Genomic DNA, 21,840 nt, shown 5'->3' with positions numbered 1-21,840 from the left:
GAAGCACCCTTCATTATACAAGCTTCGCTTTGGTCAAGCAAAGTGCTAAGACCTTGGGGCTTTGAGTTTTGAGCTTTGAATTCACTTAAGCATGCTTTTAACAACACTAGCAAGGGTGTCAAGGCCTTTGCCTTAAGGGAAAATCAACAAGCCTCTATGCATTCTGAAGTTGGAAGATTCTTGGATAAATGCCCTTTATCACTGCACCCAACTTGAAGCTTGAAATAATCTCCCATGTTTTTCAAATTTGGGTTATCTTCATGCTAGATGTATATAGATACAAGCAAATTTCTGTTAATTATTGTTTCCATGTATCATATGTAATTTAAAACAACATACCTTGAATAATGAGTGCCAAAATTCTAATGAATCATAATCTTGGGAGTAATGAAGGGGACAAGTTATGGGGTAATTTTCCTACTCATTAATTTGTTATCCTACAAGTGTTGCTGTTTTGGTTTTGTCAATTTTGAGTCGGTGTTGTATGTGCAAAAGTAGTGGAGGTAGTTGATCATCTTTTACTTGATTGTTTAGTGGCAAGAGAAATTTGGCCATTTCTATGTACATTATTTGTTGTACTTTTGGTAATGACGTAGACTCTGTGTGATTTAGATGCCTGATAGTTGGCAAGGAATATTTGATTGTCACACAGGTTCAAAAGTCTTGAATTTTGTTCCTTTGTGTGTATTGTGGAAAATGTGGAGAGGGATGAAAGTAGGATTTTTGAAGATGTTAAAATTCTGCACATGCTATTAATTTATTAAATGGTCTTTTTTTAGAGATCTCTGCATGATTGGATGACTGCTATAGGTGGTACCCCTTCCTTCTCTTTTTTAGACCTTTTGAATTTCAGATTGTAATTCTTTAGGGTGGTTTTGTTTCACCTCCTATGAATTGGACTATCTTCTCTTTGAATAAAGATATATATATTAATAGAATCCTTATCATGGATCTGCCTCTATGTATAATGTGTTCTTAAGTTCAAAGAGAATTGGCATTAAGCAGTTTTAGCTATGGTAATTGAGTAGTCTAGACGAGTCCTAAGTCATGAAACATATTTACCCGTAAAAAGGATGCCAGAAGCCATAATCAGATCATTGGTCCAAATTATTATGGCATGAGTCTTTCCTTATCATGGTATTTTGTTGCCAAGTTAGTCGTTATATTGATTCCATATTTTCATATTTGAGGCTTTTCTTCTGAAAGTATTTGCACAGAGACCAATAATTGTGGATAGAAGATGCTATTTAAGCATCTCCATTTCTGAGAGTGCCGTTATTATCATCGTTTTAATATAGTTTTTTTCTTTTTGACAGAAATAAATGGACAGTGCAGACTATGTTTTTAGTTGCACTTCATAAACAGTATACTTATAGCAAAATGTTTCTTGTTTTTGTACTACAGTATGGGTTATTAACAGCTTCAGATTACAGATTACATTACCATATGATGCACAGCAACTATCAAAGGCAACAAGGGATACTGCAGCCATTTATTTGGCATGTGGAGTGGACACTTCGAAGGTCTGAGGCTGCTATTAGTCCTTAATAACACTGTTCAAATTTTCTATTCAAGTTAAAAGTATTTATATCTCTTTTGAATGAGTGAATCTTACTTGTATATATAGGCTTCTGTTTTTGTGCAGTCTCATGTTCGTGCACATGTAGAACTAATGTGGTTACTGAGTTCTGCAACACCAATTGGTTGGCTCAACAGAATGATTCAATTTAAAGAGAAATCCCGCAAGGCGGTGCGTTTATAGCTGTATGACAGCTGCATCTTTGTGTGTGTTTTAAATATTTATTAAACTTGTACTTCTTATCTGTTACTTAAAAAATATTTGTTCTTACCAATAGAAAAGCATTTAAGTATTCTTGTATGTTGATAAAGTACTATTTGTCCCAAAGTTTAAGCTGTTAGGAAATAGTGAGAATAATCATTTAACCATTATTCTAACACTCTCCCTTATGTGTGGGTCTAGACTTCTAGACTTCCTCTTAATATGTGGGGTTCAACATGTGGGATTTTTTAACTTTTAAGATGGGAGGTAGAGCGAAGTCACAGTTCGAAATTGGGACTACTTGCTTTGATACGTGATAAAGTAGAAAGAAGAAAATAATGTAAAGGGAGAAAGTAAAAATAAAAGAGTTAATGTGATTCAGCCTAATGGTGTACATCATTTGTAGAAAGCCTCAAACAACTACATCTTTACTATTCTAAACTATATGCAAAGAATTTAAGATGAGCTTAATGTAGGAATACATTAGATTGAGTATGGTAACCCTAAAATTATGATAGTCCTTATTTCTAGGCTTATGTAGGGTATTACAAAAGTGCGATAATTCATGTTATTCTACAAAAACATGGTTTATGTATTTATTGTAATATTATAAAATATCCTAATGTCTCCCTTAAACCCAATGTGGAAACTTGAAGACAAATTGAGTTTGGAATGTAAACTCATGAAAACCATGACCATGAATAATTGGATGGGATATAGAATGGACCGAGTAGGATGAGGAGTGAAACACATGAAAACTTTGGCGGGGGCAACGGACAATGATGGTCGTTGATGGATGACGGCTACTACTACTAGAACTAGAGAATAGTTGCACCAATGTCTAGGCAACAACTACTATTGTTGAAAGATTGTTGTAGCTGTGGCATGAGGAGTATCAACAGAGGAACGGTGGCTTGGGGATGGCATATGCGAGATAGAAGCCGGCAGTAGTAGCGGTTGTTGATGAATGGTGGCTAGAGGATGGTGACATCGATGGTCAGAGGAGAGTAGCAACGTTTGCCAAATGACATTGGCATATGGTAGCATCACAAATGTTTGATGCATGGAAGATTCTTGTAGTGCATGAGTTTGTGGATCTAATGTGCAGAGTGGCATGTGAGAATGCATGTGGCGTTGTTTTGGGTTGATTTTTGTTCCTTTTTTTTTAGATTGGCTTTAGATCTTTCAAGTTGAATGCTCAAAAACTCGAAATGATGTTTCGATGTCCAAGGGGGACAATGCTTAAATAGCTACAGGGATGCTGTTGGATGGAGGCATTGCAGGAAGGAACACTGGAAAAGGAGGATGAAGGGGAGAAGGGTTTCAGAATCCCAACTCTAATAACACTTGTTGGGGAGATAACGCTTTGGGGAGACTCCAATTGATGCCTTCATATAGCATATAACATATGGGTTTCAAAATCTTTAGTGTATGGAGCTGGGCCCAATGATATTATATTAGTTCTTCCATGCTCTTTGATCTAGCACTATTGGCAATACTACATTGTTGGGCCATTTCTCAAGATCATTTGTATGGACTTTGTGGTCTTGCCTTGTTTTATGCACACTTATGTGGGCTCTAAGTATAACACCCGTCCCCACTCCAATTGCGAAAGGGAGCTTGATAACCTTGCCACACACTACCCAGGGCTCTGATACCATGATAAGTTACTGTTTGTCCCAAAACTTAAGTTGTTAGAAAATTATGAATCTAATCATTGAACCATTATTCTAGCGCATGAGAATCTGGTTGGTGTGCAAAGGGTTGGACCAGTCCCATGGGATAGTTAATGTAACATTTGAAGAATAATCCAATTGATAGAATTTTTCTTATATTCTTATAAATTAATAAATAAAAAAAGATAGAAACTTTCTTCAATTATTAAAAATTTAATAATTAAAATTCATCAATCTAACATCAAATTTCCAGGTACAGCAGTGCCTTAGCACTTAGGTTTGATGACCAGAGGGGAAGAAAATCCTATTTATGGCTTTTATTTATGAAAGGGTATTTGGATGTGACAAACCAACAATAAGATGTCCATTGTTCTATGATAATATTAAATTTCTTGTAATTTTTGACAATTTTATGTTAATTGTCATTTTGAAGACATCCATGAAATAGGGTTGAGCCCCTTTTTGCACTCTTACAATGAAATCAATTATTACTTATTAAAAAAAAAAAATGATCATCTTATGCTTATAAGTTTTAATTTTCAAATTATGATTAAAGATTGTTTGTTCTTCATAGTGGACCCCAATCTATCTTCTATCTTCTATCTTCGTCTTTTTGTGTATTCTACTTTTGACTGTATGATTTTTTCATTGATTTAAATTATTATTTTTTATTTTAATTTCGTTTTGTAGGGGGATGAAAATGTTGCTGTTGCTCTTTTGACTTATCCTGTTTTGATGGCTTCCGATATTCTTTTATATCAGGTTCTCTTCAATGTCTGCAGCTTTATGTAATAGGATGTAGAAAATCTATTTGTCTTGGAAGTTTTTATGAGTAAATAAAAGAATCTTCTCCTCTTAATAAGTGTAGTAGAGGTTCTTGTGGCAGTAATATTTTTATTTATTTACAACAACCACAATAATTTGTTTTGTGACTCTGCATATTTAATCTCAAGATGGCTAATAATTACCCTGAAAATGCATGATTCTTATAAGCTCCAGCATGCCTCTGCAGTCTGACTTTGTCCCTGTCGGTGAGGATCAGAAGCAGCACCTGGAGTTAACCCGTGAACTGGCTGAGCGTGTTAATTTTTTATATGGAGGAAGGAAGTGGAAGAAATTGGGTGGGTAAGAAATATATTTCAACTTGGAATGGAAATTACCCTTCTAAAGTGGTTGAGTATATTCCATTTTCTTAGCCTCTTTTTGTATTCCTGCATTATTGAGTTGACCCTTCATATTTTTATGTTCTGGTCACAGGCGAGGTGGCACTATCTTTAAGGTGCATTTGTTGAAACCCGTTAATTGAGCTCAGGTATTATGCAACACAAACATTTCTTTTTTAAATGTTTTTCTTGATGTAGGTTCCTGAGCCCCTTATACCACCAGCTGGAGCCCGAGTTATGTCCCTCACTGATGGCCTTTCCAAGGTTCGCTTGTCCTTATTCCCCTGTAGTTTCCCTTATGGTTTTATACTGAGTAGTGCCTTTTTTATTTTTTAAAGATACAAAGTCTACTTTAAATTTTTTTATAAGGTTGAATGGTTGTATTTATTTTGGCATCAAACCAGGCAATAAATATAAGTGAAAACTAATTCAATATTGCATTGCTTGACATTTTCCTGTCAGAAACTTTTGCAAGTATGTTTCAGTTCAACTGGAATTTAAATTGGCCAAGAAAGAAACTAGGTTGTATTTGGACGAAGTACAAGTTGGATTTTCATGGGCTTTTGCCCCTTGTTAAATATTCTTGAGATTAAAAGTAAATTCCAATTTCATGGGTGGATGATATTCTATAAAACGGGTAAATGGTTCTCTTTAGAAGTTCAATTTTATTTTATTTTTAATTTTAATAATGGATCATAAGTTTTCAATTACCCAGATAATGATAATAAGTTGAAATAGACATTCCCGATCAATAAATCATAGTAACTAAGATTCTTTAAGGTTTTTTATAATCTATATGTATATATGTGTGTGAGTGTGTGTGTGTTTTGGAGAAACGCTTTTTACATACAAACTAACATCTTTTTGGGGTTCATTCTTATAGATGTCCAAGTCCACACCTTCTGATCAATCTCGAATCAATCTTCTTGATTCAAAAGATGTAAGTAGGCGTGCTTGAGTTTTGACATGTATGTGTAATGTAATTTATTTTATTTTACTATATTAATGGTAACATAAGGTAATATATATCATTGATGCTAATTGCTAACATCAAAGAGTACATATTGATATCCTCCACATACACAAGCTATATCAAGCAGGTATTGGCTCCTGGATTTAGCATCATGCCAAAGCAATTAGCTCTGGACATGAGGTAGTTCTCTATACTTATATATACTATCAGTCTATCATGGTAGTCATTTGAGGTATTCTAATAATGATAGTCATGTGACGACCTAAAATAATATTAATAGAAGTAGTAAAAAAGGGCATGTCAATTAAGAAGGTGATAGAGAGTATGACTTTGGATAAAATAGAATGGTGGAAAAGAATACATATGGCCAACTTTGACTAGTCTATTGAGGATCTAAAGCTGACTTTGGTTGTTGTTCTTAAGTGAAGTAACTTATATTTGATTGAAACCTGTTTTCTTTTTGAGATGGGAACCATTATTGATACTCGGTTCTGTTAAATGCTAGGATTTCAGTTTTGCATATCTTAATTATGTGTTCATCTTCAATGAATTTTATCTTGATATGATAAAATTATAAGACAAATGAATATACTTGATTTGATAGTTTCTAATTGTTATTCTGTTTTGCTCCTTCCACTTGTTTCTTTTGAAGGTAATAGCAAACAAGATAAAACGTTGCAAAACCGACTCATTTATTGGGTTAGTACTTTAACCTTTGCATTTTCCATCTCATGAATTGTCTACCCTTTTGATGCTCTGGCTTGTTGATATTCTCCTGTACATTGAAGTCATTTTCTATTTTGACCTTAATTTTCAAATGTAAGGTCTTGTAATCTCTTTTATGTTCTGTGTGTTTTCTTGCAATTCTTACAGCTTGGAATTCGACAATCCTGAAAGACCTGAATCCAACAATCTTCTTTCCATATATCAGCTCATGTCAGGGAAGACAAAAGAGGTTGTCAAATGCACCTATTATTTTCCTTGTAGTAAATTGATGCCCATTACTCATTTGAAGACTCAATTTTCTTTATGGTTATCTTTCTTTCTTTCTTTCTTTATTATTATTATTATTATTATTATTATTTCTATTTTTATTTTTATTTAAAAAAATCTTAGGATGATAGGCTTATGTTTATCGGGGAGATAAATTAGTTGAGATCTAGAGGTTATGAGAATCTGTTACATTTATGATTATTATTGATTTTTTGTAATTTAAAATATTTGTTATTTTGATGGACTGTACTGAAAACTTGATGCAGCATATTTAACTTTAGAAGTAAAATCTAAATTTATGGACTCAGTAATCCAACTCTGAGAGGTGACGGTGAGATTAAATCAACTGGAGAGACTATCAAATATAAAAACAATTTGTTGAAGATAGTGTTCATTGTTATAATTATAGTGCCATATAATATACATGCTGCGGTTAGGTTGGGATTCTTAGTTTCCTTGGGAATATTTTGTATTTAAAATTTACTAAAGTGTATTTAAATTTTGATTTATACAAACCGTTGAGCTCTAGCTTTAGTTTAAATGGCATCTCCTCCCCGTAAGAATGAGGTGTATGGTGAGTTCAAGGCTGAGGACCAATTGACTGCATGTGAGTGTGTAACTTACCAATAAAAAGAATTTTCTATATGAGTTTTCTGTATAAGAATTGCTGAATTTTTTTTTTTTAATTTTTAAATTTGACAATCATATAGTAGCCGTTACATTTTTTGAATTTCACCCTGAAAGCTTTTCTGCTTAATATTTATTTTTTTAATACAGGAAGTTGCACAGGAATGCGAAAATATGAACTGGGGTACATTTAAAATCCTTTTAACAGACGCCTTGATTGATCATCTGCAACCTATCCAGGTTTCTACTTCTAATATGATGCCTTACTCAATAAGTTATAGCACATGATAATTGATGTGTGCATGCTGTGCTTTTTACTTGGTTCTTTCTTTCAGTTCGCACAAGAATATTTGCTTTTAATACCAAAGAGATGCTTACTTTTAGTACCAAGTAGATAACATGTGTTTAGAAACTGTTTAGTGCATTTTATAGGTTCACAGTGGTTATGCTGTTGCGATTGAGCAGCAGCCTGTAACTAGTGGCCTCACATTAGTCACACTTCAAAGCTCTTGATTGTGATAGTGCATGCTGACATTTTATTAAAAGAAGCAACTCAGTAAATGTAATTTTACAAAATTTGTAAAAGGAAGAAAAGCTTTAATATTTTTCCTAAGATTTTTTTTTTAACTGCTACCTTACATCATAAAGTTGAAAAAAGTTTTCAAATTAGTTTTCTTTTTGTGTTATCATTTCTTTTTGTTATTTTTCTATTATTAAATTTTTAAGAATCAGATTCTATGCAGTAAATGCTAAGCTTGTTTCAGCAAGCTATTAACAAATAAGCTGCTTATGACTACCCATAAGTGTAGCCAAACTTAAAATTATTATTGTCTATCCATACACAAACTGATGCCAGTTGGGCAGGAGATTATAATTATGCATCTCTTTTTTTGTTTAATGATTTTAATTGTAGAGTTTAACATAATTCATGATAATTGCATAGTAGGAATTATTGCTGAAGTGCTTAAATTTGACTCATATTGGGGGTGTCAATTGCAATTTTTTTTTGCATTCTTGTCTCTACTGTGGCAATGATTAGCACTAAAAATATGTTTCTGTGTTTTCGTCTTCACCAAGTCAATATTTGGCACTGATTTTTTTGGGTAAAAACTATTGTAGTTGCCGTGTAATATGCTCGGAGGAGTTTTCCTAACCCTCTTTTCCCTGAACCTTTTGAACTCATACTGGTGCAAATTGGAAGTTGAAAATCAACCATGCCCCTGTTTGCTCAGATCCTTTACTTTTAATATGTGCACCTATCTGTATTCTGTGACGTACTTGTGTGTGTGTGTGTTCGGGGGGGGGGGGAGTGGTGTTGCTTGCACTGGTGCATTCCCCTGTTTGCTCAGATCCTTTACTTTTAATATGTGCACCTATCTGTATTCTGTGACGTACTTGTGTGTGTGTGTGTTCGGGGGGGGGGGGGGTGGTGTTGCTTGCACTGGTGCATGTGTGGATGTGGCACGTTTGTTTTTTACCTGTGTTGCCAGGTCTTGATATTTTCCTTTTTGATTGGTAAGTCATACATGCAGTGGATGTTGAAAACATGACCTCACCCTCCATCTTATTCTTTATGGTTGGAAGAAATGCCATTTGAGCTAGAGCTCATTGGCACTGGGTATCAATATGCATTGTGTCTACATCTATGAGTAAATAATTTGTGCATGCAGGTATTTTTGTTCACTTTGCTTTTGGGGTATGCACTTGTATATTTCTGCCAGTGCAGGATTATTTTTTATGTGATAATTTTAGTAATTTCCCTTTTTGTACTAACAACTCTCTGGTGATTCTTTTCTTCCTTTTCTTCTCCTTTCTGAAATTTAACAATTCATTTGCCACTTTTGATGTTGTTAGTGATCATGGTGTTGCCATCACCAATAGTTTTTCAACTTATGCAGGTCCGCTATGAGGAAATCATGTCTGATTCAGCTTATTTGGATAGAGTCTTGGCAGAAGGTGCTACAAAAGCAGCAGATATAGCAGATGCTACTCTAAATAATGTCTACCAGGCGATGGGATTCTTGCGGAGATGAGCAGAATTGATGCTGCAGGAAGGATTCAGGCTTAAAGCTGAGTAAGACAGCACCTAAATTTAAGTTTTGGGCGGCATGTAGTTGCCCACAAATTTTTTTAGTATATCTATAAGCATATTCTTTACGAGTGAAAAAGAAAATTTTACGCGAAGGCTCCACAAATTTTCATGAAGTTACCTTTACCTCTACCTTGTCTTGTCCTGATTTCATGAAGTATATACATATAGCTTTAAAGAACCTGGTAATTTTTAGGTTTCATTTAATCTTATTCTTTAGAAATTTGAACCACCATTTGTTATGTAGTAGAAATTGACCACATTATAAGAACTAATTGTGTTCTCACATTTGTCATAGAGTATTTATTCAGTCAGCCTGACTAGAACTAATATAATGTTGTTTTGTCTCTCCACTGAATTCATGTTATTGATTGTACTTTCTTTTATCCTTTTCCTTATTTTGTAGGATATCCTTACCAACATGATATTTAGAAAAACTTCAGCAGTAAAATTTGATAAAAATATTGCAGATATTGCCTAGGGTTCTTCACTAACAAGCTAGGCTTTCCATTTAAATTGTCATGGACCACCCCAATAGAAACATGCTGCTATTCATAGAATCCATAGCAATGACCATCATCAACGTTAAACTCTTTTTAGTTGAGCTGATTATAGATATGCAGTACTCAACTCATGATGTATGCTGATAAGGGCATTGACAGCCCTGTATGGTACGCTGACTGTAGGAAAACTTTGTGGAAAAACTCTATAATTTTCAGTTTCGTAGTAGTCTTCAAAGTTTTTTTAATGTTGTAATTTCTAGATGACTAAATTAAACATTCAAATAAGGAATGGTTTTATTGAAGTTTTTTTTGTTGAGAATTCTGTTCTGGAAGCTCATTTTAATTTAGAATCCAGACCTAACTATTACTCATGTAGAGTTTATCATGTCCATTCTGGGATTCTTATCAACACAGGAAAGAATGATAGCAAGAGGGACTTTTAACCTCCCCAATGAGAGGGGGGAAAGGTAAACTTTTTGTTTCTCTCATCCCACTCCACTCCACCAGCCCAAAGTGTTTTGTTTCTTTTACAAAGGGGGGACATGTCCCCACACGTCTGGAATTTCAGTGATACTGGGAAATGTCAATTGTTCTGTAAAACCTTTCCATGCGCTCTCCTCCTCTATTTGTTGGGTGGAAAGGAGAATCCCTTCTCAACTATTCTCTCCTTTCTCCTTTTGGCGGTGAGTATTGTAGAGAGAGGGCAATATACAAAGAAATTATAAGGACCACTGTCTAATAATCTAAAGCTAGTATTCTCATTTCAATCATTTGTGGATATTTTTTCTTCTTATTTGTTGGTATGACAACACCAAAGCCTTGGTCCTAATTTTTTTGGACTCAGCCAGGAATCCTTAATGAGATTAGTTAGGCTCGGTTACATGTATTTTTTTTCCTACATTCTATTCTATTTGAAGCTATGGCTTCTATTACTTACTTAATTGACACTTTCTTTTTAACTACTTCTGTTAATGTCATTTTTGGTCTTCTTCTCTTTTTTTTTTTTTTTTGGTGGTATTCCCTCAATTTGAATCATTTCACTCTTTCTTTCTGGTGAATTAATCGTTTTTTTCTGCACATAGCTAAATTATCTCAAGCGACTATCTCATATTTTTATCAATAGGAGTCATTCTTATTTTAAGAGTATTTTCTCATTTTGAATTGCATCTTTCCATGTTTTTCCATTTTCTTATTTGCTACTTTTGGTTATTTCATGGTCGTGGCTGTCTTCTGTAGCTTTTTGTAATTTTATGCGCCACTTTGAAGAACTGCACTAACATAGAGCCCATAGGTCATGAAATTAAGAAACTCAAAATAATCTGGATTATTGAAGCTGTATCTGTTTGCTCATTGAGGTAACTATTTTATTATGGTATAACAATGATAGGATGGCATTCTGTTAATCTTGATGGAGCTTGACCCGTTTTCATTTACATTTTTGTTATTTTATAACAATTTAGGATCGGTCAAGGGTTTCAATAATTTGGGTTGCACCAAGATTTTTAAAGTGTATAAAACCAGTTATTTATGCGCTATTTTCCTTCTCGAGGTATGGGTTACAAAATTATAAAAGAACAAAAAATTCTTGCTTGAAAGGACTGCTGACTTTCTAAGATGCTTATTGATTTAGCATGTCTTTTCTAACCACACAAACGTGAAATTATTTAGCTCACTTATTGTACCGTACATTCCTCTTTTATTAAAGTGGATTTCATGTTGAGATCACACATGACATCAATGTTTATATAAAAGAGTGGTATAATATATCGTGTATGAAATAATTTTGGAGTTTGAGGATTGTCTTATTGGTTCTTTTGAGGGATATCTTAATGATACTGTACATTCCTCTTTTATTAAAGTGGATTTTATGCCAATATCATACGAGATATTCATATTTATACGAAAGAGCGGGGCCAAAATGGCAAAATACTTATTTCTCACAAACTTTTCAACAAAATGCCATTTGTCTGAAACTATTTAGGGATATGCTCTTGTTTTGAAATTTGATTTTTTAAAAATCGAGTTTCAATTGTAAAACTCGATTTTTGAACAATCGAGTTATAGCGAAATAAAACTAAAAATAAAAAAATTGTTAAACTCAAGTTCCATTCAAGGAACTCGAGTTCATGGAACTCAAGTTTCTAGTGTAAAACTCGAGTTCATGGAACTCAAGTTCCTTGAAAATATTCAAGTGGAACTCAAGTTCCATGAACTCGAGTTCTTTGAATGGAACTCAAATTCCACAATTTTTTTTTTTTTTTTAAGTTTCATTTTGCTATAACTCGATTGTCCAAAAATCGAGTTTTACATTGAAACTCTATTTTCTAAAAATCGAGTTTCAAAACAGGGGCATATCCCTAAATAGTTTTAGATATGGGGCATTTTACTAAAAAGTTTGTGAGAAAGGAGTAAAACCCCATTTTGCTGAAGCTTGACCCGTTTTCATTTACATTTTTGTTATTTTATAACAATTTAGGATCGGTTAAAGGTTTCAATAATTTGGGTTGCACCAAGATTTTTAAAGTGTATAAAACCATAGAAATAGATGAATTGTTTATGCGATATTTTCCTTCACGAGGTATGGGTTACAAAATTATAAAAGAACAAAAAATTCTTGCTTGAAAGGACTGCTGACTTTCTAAGATGCTTATTGATTTAGCATGTCTTTTCTAACCACACAAACGTGAAATTATTTAGCACACTTATCGTACTGTACATTCCTCTTTTATTAAAGTGGATTTCATGTTGAGATCATACATGACATCAATGTTTATCTAAAAGAATGGTATAATAAATTGTGTATGAAATAATTTTGGAGTTTGAGGATTATCTTATTGGTTCTTTTGAGAGATATCTTAATGATACTGTACATTCATCTCTTATTAAAGTGGATTTCATGTCGATATCATACGTGATATCCATATTTATACGAAACAATGGTATAAAATAATTTTGTAGTTTAATGGATATCTTAACGGTTCTTTTATCTCTTGTGGTGCTTGGGTATGGGGTTCAAATTTTGCTTGTCCTCCTTTCATTTAACGGAAATTTATTAGGTAGTCCGGAAGTATTGCTCTCTCCTCTCACATGAGGAATGGACCTTACACGTGAGATCCACCATGGAGCTCACTCCTCATGTGAGAGGAGGGAGTAATACTTCCGGACTACACAATAATTATTCCTATTTTCCTAAAAAAAAAAAAAACCATACGGAATAATTCTTGCCATAAGTCAAACCGTTGTATATGGGTGCTTGACACCTTTAGGCAGCAGTAAAAGCTATCGGAATTTTTAGATTTGAAGGCAGAGTCTTTAGATTTGAAGGCAGACCTGTCCGCGGTAATTTTTAATATAATTGATTTATAATCCCCCTTTCCAAAGGATTGGAAAAAGTCTACCATACAATAATAGCCTCTCTCTGCCGGTTTTCTGGACATCCCAATATAATTATTTTTTTATTATTATTGTTTTTTTTAATATTGGAACACTAATTAGAAAAAATAAATCTGCAAAAACTCGCCATTTTTGGAATTTTAAAAAAAAAAAATTTAGACCTGTTTTCAATTCATATTGTTGACGTGTTAGTTATAGGAGCTTTGTGGAGTATACAATCTGCATAGCAATTACAAGGATTCCATCCATAAGCGGGTATCAAATAGAAAATAAATAAATTTTTTATTTATTCCTTCGTTATAGGTTTAATAATTGACACATAAGCTTGTAACTCTATAAGACTTATATAGTAAAATTTGTAATATTAATAAACTCTTCTCTTTGTAAAATCTATATGAACTCTACCAATTAGAGAAACCCAGAATTATCTTACGTGTCTTTGCCGCTTTTGAGTACGATATTTTATGTTGAATTCCATTTTATTGACCGTTAAAAAAAAAGTTTCAATTCCTATCTTTAGAAGTATCAAAACTCAAAATAGATAAGATCCTCTCCTGTTCAAATCTAAAATTTCCAAAAATAATAAAGGATTTGAAAATAAGGGCTTATACTTTATTTTTTATTTTTTTAATATATAATTGACTTATACCTATTTTGGGCGCACAAAAAAGAAAAAAAAAAAAGGTGTTTCAATGTGATCCATACAAAGTTGAGAAAGCTAGAATCAAGTCTTCCAATAATTTAACAAATTGTACTTTATTCCTTCCATTATTCGGATGCGGCAGAAAGTGTCGACAAACAACTTGGCAGCCATAGTAAATACCGCGTCATAAATATCTATGGTATACTCATTTTATAAAAAAAAAGAAAATAAAAAAAAAGCCACATAATAGCTTTTCTTTGCTTTATTTTTTATTAAATAAAAATAAAAGAATGCCATAGAGATAAGTCAAATAAAAAAATTGCCACGCTATTGTTATTTTATTTTTGAATAATATTAGAGATACAAATTTTTTTATAAATTTTTTTACGAACTGCTAATATGGTGAACGATTATTGGTAAATGAAAAAGTGATATTAATAGTGGGTTTAGATAAAAATCAATAAAAAGTTGGTCACGTCAACATTTTGTAAAAAATGTTATAAAATAATTTGTGATTATAACATTATTTTTCATTTTTTATACTTAATTACATACATCATCGTCACTTTAGGTGAACTAAGTTTTTTTATTTTTTTTTTATTTTTTAAATTTTTTATGAGCATTTTAGGTGACTTAAGTATGCAAATATCAGTGGTAATTTTTATGAGTAATACTACCATCTACAATATTTTTACAACAACTATTAGGTAGTAAGCTACTACTATCTCTAATCAGGGTCAATTACTGATATTATTATTTTTTTCCCTATCAATAACAACTTGCTTCATAGGATTTATTGTGAAATTGTTGTAAAAATATTGTAAACTTAGCATTTCTCAACTTTCATTCAGTCAATAAGTTGTCACACAATAAAAAATTAACACATTATATATTTAATAAGACTATCAAAAGGACTTAAATAAGAATGTTAAACTATTTAAAAATTCATTAGCAGCATTTTAAATTTTAAGAACCAAAATGGAACTTTGTGTATTTTCAAGTAATTAAAGTAGGATTTTCTTAAAAAATAATATAAAAAAAAGGACATTTGTCCAAATTGAATTACAAGTGAACTTTTTTTTTCCACTGCTTTTTTTACTTTTTTGTTTTTGCTTTCCTAGCACAAAGTTGGATTTTACTTAAAACCACGATACCACCTCAAACCACAACAGCAACGAAGCCTTAGTCTCAAAATTTTTGGGGTCGATTATAAATTCTCGACAAATTAATTAGAGTCGGTCATATGTGTTATTTTCCTCCATACTATTCTATCTCAAATCGTACTTTTTGTTATTATTTATTTACTTAACTGATGTGTCATTTTTTATTGCTTCTAATAATTTTATTTTTGACATTCTTCTACCTTTTCATCTTCTCAACTTGAATCAACTCACTCTTTCTTACCAGTTTATTAATAACTCTCCTCCAAACACGACCAAGTCATCTCAAGTGACTCTCTTTCTCATCTTTTCATCAATACAGAATACCCCTATCTTAAAGCAAATCTTCATCTTTGAGTAATCTGTAATAAATATAAAGAGAGACTAGACTTAGTAAAATTGTTTTATGCTCAAACAATCATCATCATCATTTTTATTATTATTTAGGGGTGAAGGGTAACCTGTTCTCACATATAACATATGACAAAGTTTGACTACAAATTTGGTTGAAGCTAATAACTATAATTTGATTCAATATATTTTTATTAGATGTGAATTTTGATAAATCCACCAATGGATAACATTTTCTTCTTATATCTTATGTACTTGCAAAATTTCTAAAAGATTAAAAACCAATAGCTATGTTATTAATCAAAATTTTAAATTTCAAATTTTTGTCGTTTAAAATTATGTGTAAAAAATAAGTTTATGAATCAAATAGTAAATAACTTCTAATTGGCATAAAATTTGACATACGTATGGAAAGTATAAAGAATATACAATTCAACGGTTAGTTTTTCAAAATATGTAACTATATTAATTTTTGTAGTGGCAGTTGTAATCATTGACTACAACAAAATAAAGTTTGTAGTCAAACTTTGTCCTATAAAATATATGTTATCACTTAAGGTAAATGACTTGCTTCTAAAGAGCAAGCTAGCTGACTTTCAAATCGAATGACATTTTTGTCAATTGAAATCATATAGATTAAGCTTAAGAGTGCGTTTAATTTGGTGAAAAACGTAGAGGATATAAAAAGGATATAGATGGACATAGTCTAAGGGTATTTTAGTTATTTTTAAGTTTTAAGGATGTTTTAGCTATTTTAGAGTTTTTAGGGGTATTTTTGTCATATATTCATCAATTATTGGGTAATTGGGTGAGTTGGATTTTACTTATAATAATGGGTTAGATTGAATTTGAATAATAATTAATTGGTTAAATAAGTAAATAGCTTTATATACCCAACTCATTTATATTGAACCAAACTCACTCATTTGACGCCCTAGACATTAGTGTAAGAGACGTGACACTAAAAGTTGATCATAGTCAAACTCAAGTCCTCTCAAAGATCAAAGTACTGCAGCGAGCGCGGCCCCATGGGGAAACATCACTGAGCTGACAAGGAATCAAATCCAAATATAGAGCATATAGAAATCTGGGTAGAGGACTACCTTTCCTAGCATTCTCAATTCTGTTTGATCTTTGATGTAAACCAAATCTCTGAATAATTATGAATGCAATTTCCTCCTAAAAAAAAGTGTAAATTGGAAAAGGGTAGCCATATGAGTTTATAGTCTACTCTTTACTGCACTGGTTACTTCTTTACTCAGTTAGACGTAGAGTTAGGATTTTAAAGATTCGGGGGTCAAATTAGGAATGAAATCCTATAATGATTTAAAAAAAAACAAAAGTTTAAAATGCAAATTCACCCTTTATTTTTCACTAAAATTCATTTGAGTCATCTATCTTTGTTTTTGTTCATTTCAATTCTTAAAAAAATTTTTATTCAATTAAGGCTTTTCCATTAAATTTTGTTATATGTTGCGGTTAATTTTCCAATTTTAATTTTTCTTCAAATTTTTTAAATAAAAAAAATTCAATTAATGATTGAAAAGTATTTTCCATTTATTTTTTTTCAAAAAAATTTAACAAAAATTGATGGAAAGACTTTAATTGAATAAATTTGAAACTTAGAGACTGAAATGAATAAAAACCAAGTTAGAGGACTAAAATGAATTCAGAAGAAATTAGAGGATTGGTTTTGCATTTTAGCCCTTTTTTTTTCCTACTGATTTGGGGGTTTGATTAAAAGTGATTTTCTTCTCTTTGGATTGGAAAATAAAATAATTGAGTGAATCAAAAATACAAAGGGGTTCGTGGCCAAGGGGGAAATATTTTTGTAATCCTTTTCACAATTGTTAATATAAGCTATTGTAATTCATTTTTAATAAAAATAATATTAGTGAGAGACCTAGATAAAAGTGATATATTTTTTTTATTACAACAAATCTTTCTAACCTTTTATAAAAATAAAAAATTAAAAGATTACAACAAATCATGTCAATATACATGAAAAAAATGTTTGTGAAATATATTCTATTTCTAGCTAACAAGAATGCGTATTGTTTTTTTTTTTTTGAGAGAAGGTTGAATGCGTATTGTTACTAGTTCTAATTTGAACTCACTAGTAGAATTTTTTTTTTTTTTTTGCCATAAGTAACCGCCAATAATAATTTACTATTTAATAGTTTATTGTGAAAATAATATGGACATAGCATTTTCCCAACTTGTGGGTTCTAGTTAATTCAATTGGTAAAGTCTCTATGGTTGAATAATAGATCTGGAGTTCAATCCCTACTTACACAAAAAACTGATTATTGTCTTGGTTTAATGATAATAAGCTATCATCAAGAACGAATGCTGTAGGTTAAAACTTTCTTTAAAAAAAAAAAAAAACATTTCCCCCAACTTTACTCTATATTTTTAGTGGTGTACATTTTTTATTTTAGGAAAATGAGTCCTTGAATTTAGGAGAGATCTAAATAAACTTGCATGACATAAGAATGGAATGAAATACGGGGTAAAATTACACTTCTCAATACAGACTAAAGTTTTTTTTTTTTTTTTTGGCTGAATGATAAAGACTAAAGTTACTAGAATCTTAGATTATTGGTGCATCAAATATTTAAAAATCTGTACCTCCAAATATGGTGGGATTTAGAATCTCCATGTATATATAAGATACTTCAGTACCTAAAGTTGCAATGAATGATAGATACGAAGGTATCAATCTTCTTGACACGTACACCAACCTTGATATTTGTTTTCGCTTTTTCGCAATCTCTCTATATATTCCTCTTGCCTTGTAGCTGTAGTACTATAAGTACATTGGTGTGGCATATGATATCCGTCATCACAGTCCTTTTGCCACTTTTATTACAAGAGGTTTATTTTTTCCTTTCCTCACGGTCCACAGTTTTTGTGATATATAGTTATATACTTCGTATTTGTTCCATCAAATAATTTTGCCACTTTAACAGAGAAGAGAGACATGGACAGAAACCACTTGAAACGCCAAGTTGACTTCATGAAGAGGTCCTTCCTTGATCAGGTTTTGCTTCTAGTGCTAGTGCTACTTTCTTTCTTTGCACTACAATTTTTTTTTTTTTTTTTCAAATGCAGTTTACATTGTAAGGTCCAAGAGTGCATATTTTGTGTTTGATTCTTTGTTTTCATTTGTCATCGGTATTGTGGCTTTTACTAAACAGAAAATGCTTTAATAGCCGATTATAGCAAATTTGCTGCCCAATGCAGCCTTTGTTTTCTCCAAAAAAAAAAAAATGCTGTGATTGTCTTTGGACCCTTTAAATATATATTTATTACCTTTTGGCATTTTGTTCCACTTATTGCATTAGAATGTTTTTTTTTATTATTATTTTTTTTTTTTAATAATTCGATAGATACAATGCATGCAAAGGAGTGATTTGAACCCCCTAAGAGGTGCCAGTTCAACTGTAAAACTCTTGGCTTATTGCATTAGAATATATCACTGTGCAAAAACTTGGAATGATTTGGGCATGATTTGGAAATAGGAAGCAACCAGTACTATGCCCTTGATTCATGTGACCCTTTCATGAATTGAGATTATTCAATTGCATTTGTCAGGGTTAGGGAATGACTTTAAAGGAAATCACCAAGCCCTACATTAATTTGAAATAATTATTCAAAACTCCGAGAATAATGGTCCCTGCATATTAGTCTCATTAATTAAATTCACAATAGGATTCATCAATCATCATTCATATATGTGAGATGAGGAGCATTGCCCTTAGAGTGTTGAATAATTTTCCCTAAAATTGGGCATAAAGATTTGGTATGGAATTTACCTGTCAATTACAAGTAGGAGATTGAAGATACATTCATGGAAAATTATAGTAAATGATTGACACATGTATAGATATTCCTCCTATTTCCTAACAAAAGAGGATTTCTACACCATCAATCTCAAACTTCTTTTTTTGGGGGTCAGGTAGATTTTCTCTTTTTGAAGAAAGGACAAAAATACCACTTCACAATGAAGGTGGTAATTAACTCTCAAATTTAAACCACAGCCTGAGGGTGAAGCTAACTCTGTGCAATAGGCTAAGCTTAAGCTGGCTTGAAGGTTCAACTTCTATTATTTCAAAAAGGTAAATTTTTAGTTTTTCAAGACGTGAAACAAGAATACTTTACAATAATCTTTAACAAAATATGTGGGCCCATCAAAAAAAAAAAAAAATATGGGAGTCGTCATCCTGTAAGGAGTTCGATGACTTGCCGGGGAAATGCATGGTCCTCTTTTCAGTTTCCCTTTTATTCTTTTAAGAAAATTTGTGACACTAAAGTAGTGTTAATCTTTTTATGAAAAACGAAAAAGTATCTTTCTTGTGTGTGTGTCTCTTGGATCATGGTCAACCAGAAATTAATATGTTTTGATTTTTCAACTACCAATTCCATGAACTTCTCTGGGTATCATGAACATACGAAATGCTTGCCCTTTAATTCTAGGATTACCTTCTATAAGTGTGTGTGAAATGGTAATTACCTAGGTATAAAGATTTTATTACACTCTATATGTATGATTGGATGGCTGCGTTGAGTGGACATTCATTTTCCAAGTTGGTCGAATTTTTAGATATTTGTGTAACTTTAGCTATGTTTTGTAGCTACCCTAGTGGCTAGTACACTGCATCACTGCCTGTGTACATGGGGAGCCCTGATTTCCTTTATTTTCAATAAAGTTTTTACTTAATTATCAAAAAAAGAAAAAAAAGAAGAAGAGTTACATAGAAAAAAAAGTGAAGCGGTTAGTCAAAAGATGCAATGTTGCAGGGGTACCTTGATGAGCAATTCATTCAACTTGAGGAGTTGCAAGATGATGACAACCCTAATTTTGTAGAGGAAATTGTGACACTGTTCTTCAATGATTCAGCTAGGCTGCTCCAGAACATAGAACAGGCACTGTAAGTAGAATGTCTTTATTGCTGTTGCTGCTGCTGCTGCTCTTGTTGTTACCATCATCATTGGTTTCATATTTATTGATATATCAGGGTTAGTGGGCCCATCGATTTCCCTAGTCTGGACAATTATATGCACCAATTCAAGGGTAGTAGCTCAAGGTAAAATGTTTTGTACAAAATTTAAACAAATTGGTCTTAAAATAAATGAAAATGTATTGTGCTTGATGAACCACACTGTGAGCTTCCATTGTTGGTTCAACACAATCACACATCATAAAAGCAAGTGTAGCTCTTTCACATAAGATTCCACTTGAATTACAAAAGAGGTGTTTGTATGCGATTAGTAATGGAAGAACACATATGTGAAAATGGTACTCCAGGGCTCCTTGCACACTTGATGTGAGTTGTTACTCTAAATCATTAATTAAGAGATTGTTGTTGAAATTAATGCAATGACAAGGAGAACATTTTTGTTGCAGCATTGGAGCTAAAAGGGTGAAGAACGAATGCACGCGATTCAAAGAGTACTGTACGGCAGGAAATGCTGAAGGGTAACAGATTTTCACTTGCATGCTTAAATACACGCAGTTTGTGCCATTCTAGCTTACTCTATTGGACTTACAGTTAAGATTAATTCCAGCCCCTTTGAAATTTTGTGTCTGTCTTATGTTATAATGTTTAATTTTGCAGATGCTTAAGGACTTTCGTACAAGTCAAACAAGAGCATGCAATTTTGAAGACAAAGCTTGAAACTTACTTTCAGGTATACATCTCTTTTATTTGAGTGTGTATTTGTGCTTGTCATTTTTGCTCTTACTTATATTTGCTTGCTATTCTGTTTATGTTTATTCAGTTGGCAAAACAAGCTGGACCATCTGGGACTTCAGGAGGTCAAATTAGATGATTATATGGAAGAGGGAGGATCTCTCATTATGGACTTATACTATAAAAATGATAAAGCCCACATGATCGAGTAAAATGGAAGAACTTGCAGATTTTGTATGTCTTAGTGGCAATATAAATAATGTTTTAGGAATCTAAATCTTATAACTAGTAATGCAATTTAGCTCTTCTATGTATGATGTTGATCTGAAATTTATGTAATGTTTATGTTTTCATTTGCTGTTGTTGTTGTCGCGTGTGCGTGTGCGTGTGCGTGTGCGTGTGTAAGAAAGAGAAGCCTTTTTTGAGGGGGTGGATCTGTTTGGGTGTTGAGACAACGATTGGGTTGGCCTGACTGGGATTCTGCATTCATACTGAGCTGGTAGACTTGGACTTTCATACATGGAAAAATATGGAAAAATCAAGGTCTCCCATTTATCCTGTTAAGCTTTAACCCAATGTGATCCTGATATGTGTGCGCATGTGTATGAGACTTTGTATCTCTGAAAAATCTAGGACCCATCTGGTGAATTGGGAGGGTGGTTTATGCACATAAAAGAAACGTAAAACTCCTATTGGAACTTGAAAATTATGATGTGAGAGGAAATGGTTGAACATAGGATGTGGTGGATTGTTTGATAAGTCTATCATTAAATTATATTATCCTCTTATACCT

At 32.4% G+C, this 21,840-nt stretch overlaps 2 protein-coding genes across 4 annotated transcripts; both read left to right on the top strand.

Moving 5' to 3' along the window:
• On the top strand, nucleotides 1-9,654 carry LOC112003416 (tryptophan--tRNA ligase, chloroplastic/mitochondrial). 3 transcript variants are annotated; one of them, XM_065766265.1, is made up of 11 exons: nucleotides 1-1,523; nucleotides 1,646-1,750; nucleotides 4,147-4,218; nucleotides 4,469-4,581; nucleotides 4,714-4,735; nucleotides 4,818-4,883; nucleotides 5,503-5,559; nucleotides 6,245-6,291; nucleotides 6,466-6,547; nucleotides 7,363-7,452; nucleotides 9,111-9,654. In XM_065766265.1, exons 2-11 carry the CDS (start codon nucleotides 1,673-1,675, stop codon nucleotides 9,243-9,245), a joined length of 762 nt encoding a protein of 253 aa, XP_065622337.1. In that variant the 5' UTR covers nucleotides 1-1,523; nucleotides 1,646-1,672; the 3' UTR covers nucleotides 9,246-9,654. The 3 variants fall into 3 exon arrangements, with proteins under 3 accessions (XP_065622337.1, XP_065622336.1, XP_065622338.1); XM_065766264.1 differs by having other exon boundaries at nucleotides 4-1,523; nucleotides 1,628-1,750; XM_065766266.1 differs by lacking the exon at nucleotides 1-1,523 and having other exon boundaries at nucleotides 1,657-1,764.
• Nucleotides 9,655-18,226: 8,572 nt separating this feature from the next.
• On the top strand, nucleotides 18,227-21,361 carry LOC112003445 (histidine-containing phosphotransfer protein 4). The gene is made up of 6 exons (XM_024035641.2): nucleotides 18,227-18,394; nucleotides 20,155-20,285; nucleotides 20,373-20,441; nucleotides 20,762-20,833; nucleotides 20,973-21,045; nucleotides 21,136-21,361. Exons 1-6 carry the CDS (start codon nucleotides 18,335-18,337, stop codon nucleotides 21,184-21,186), a joined length of 456 nt encoding a protein of 151 aa, XP_023891409.1. The 5' UTR covers nucleotides 18,227-18,334; the 3' UTR covers nucleotides 21,187-21,361.
• Nucleotides 21,362-21,840: the final 479 nt, after the last annotated feature.

This window comes from Quercus suber, unplaced genomic scaffold (genome assembly GCF_002906115.3).
Source record: "Quercus suber isolate HL8 unplaced genomic scaffold, Cork oak 2.0 scaffold_696, whole genome shotgun sequence".
Taxonomy (NCBI): Eukaryota; Viridiplantae; Streptophyta; class Magnoliopsida; order Fagales; family Fagaceae; genus Quercus; species Quercus suber.
The sequence above is the reverse complement of the archived record's forward strand: the minus strand, read 5'-3'. Positions and strand labels throughout refer to the sequence as shown.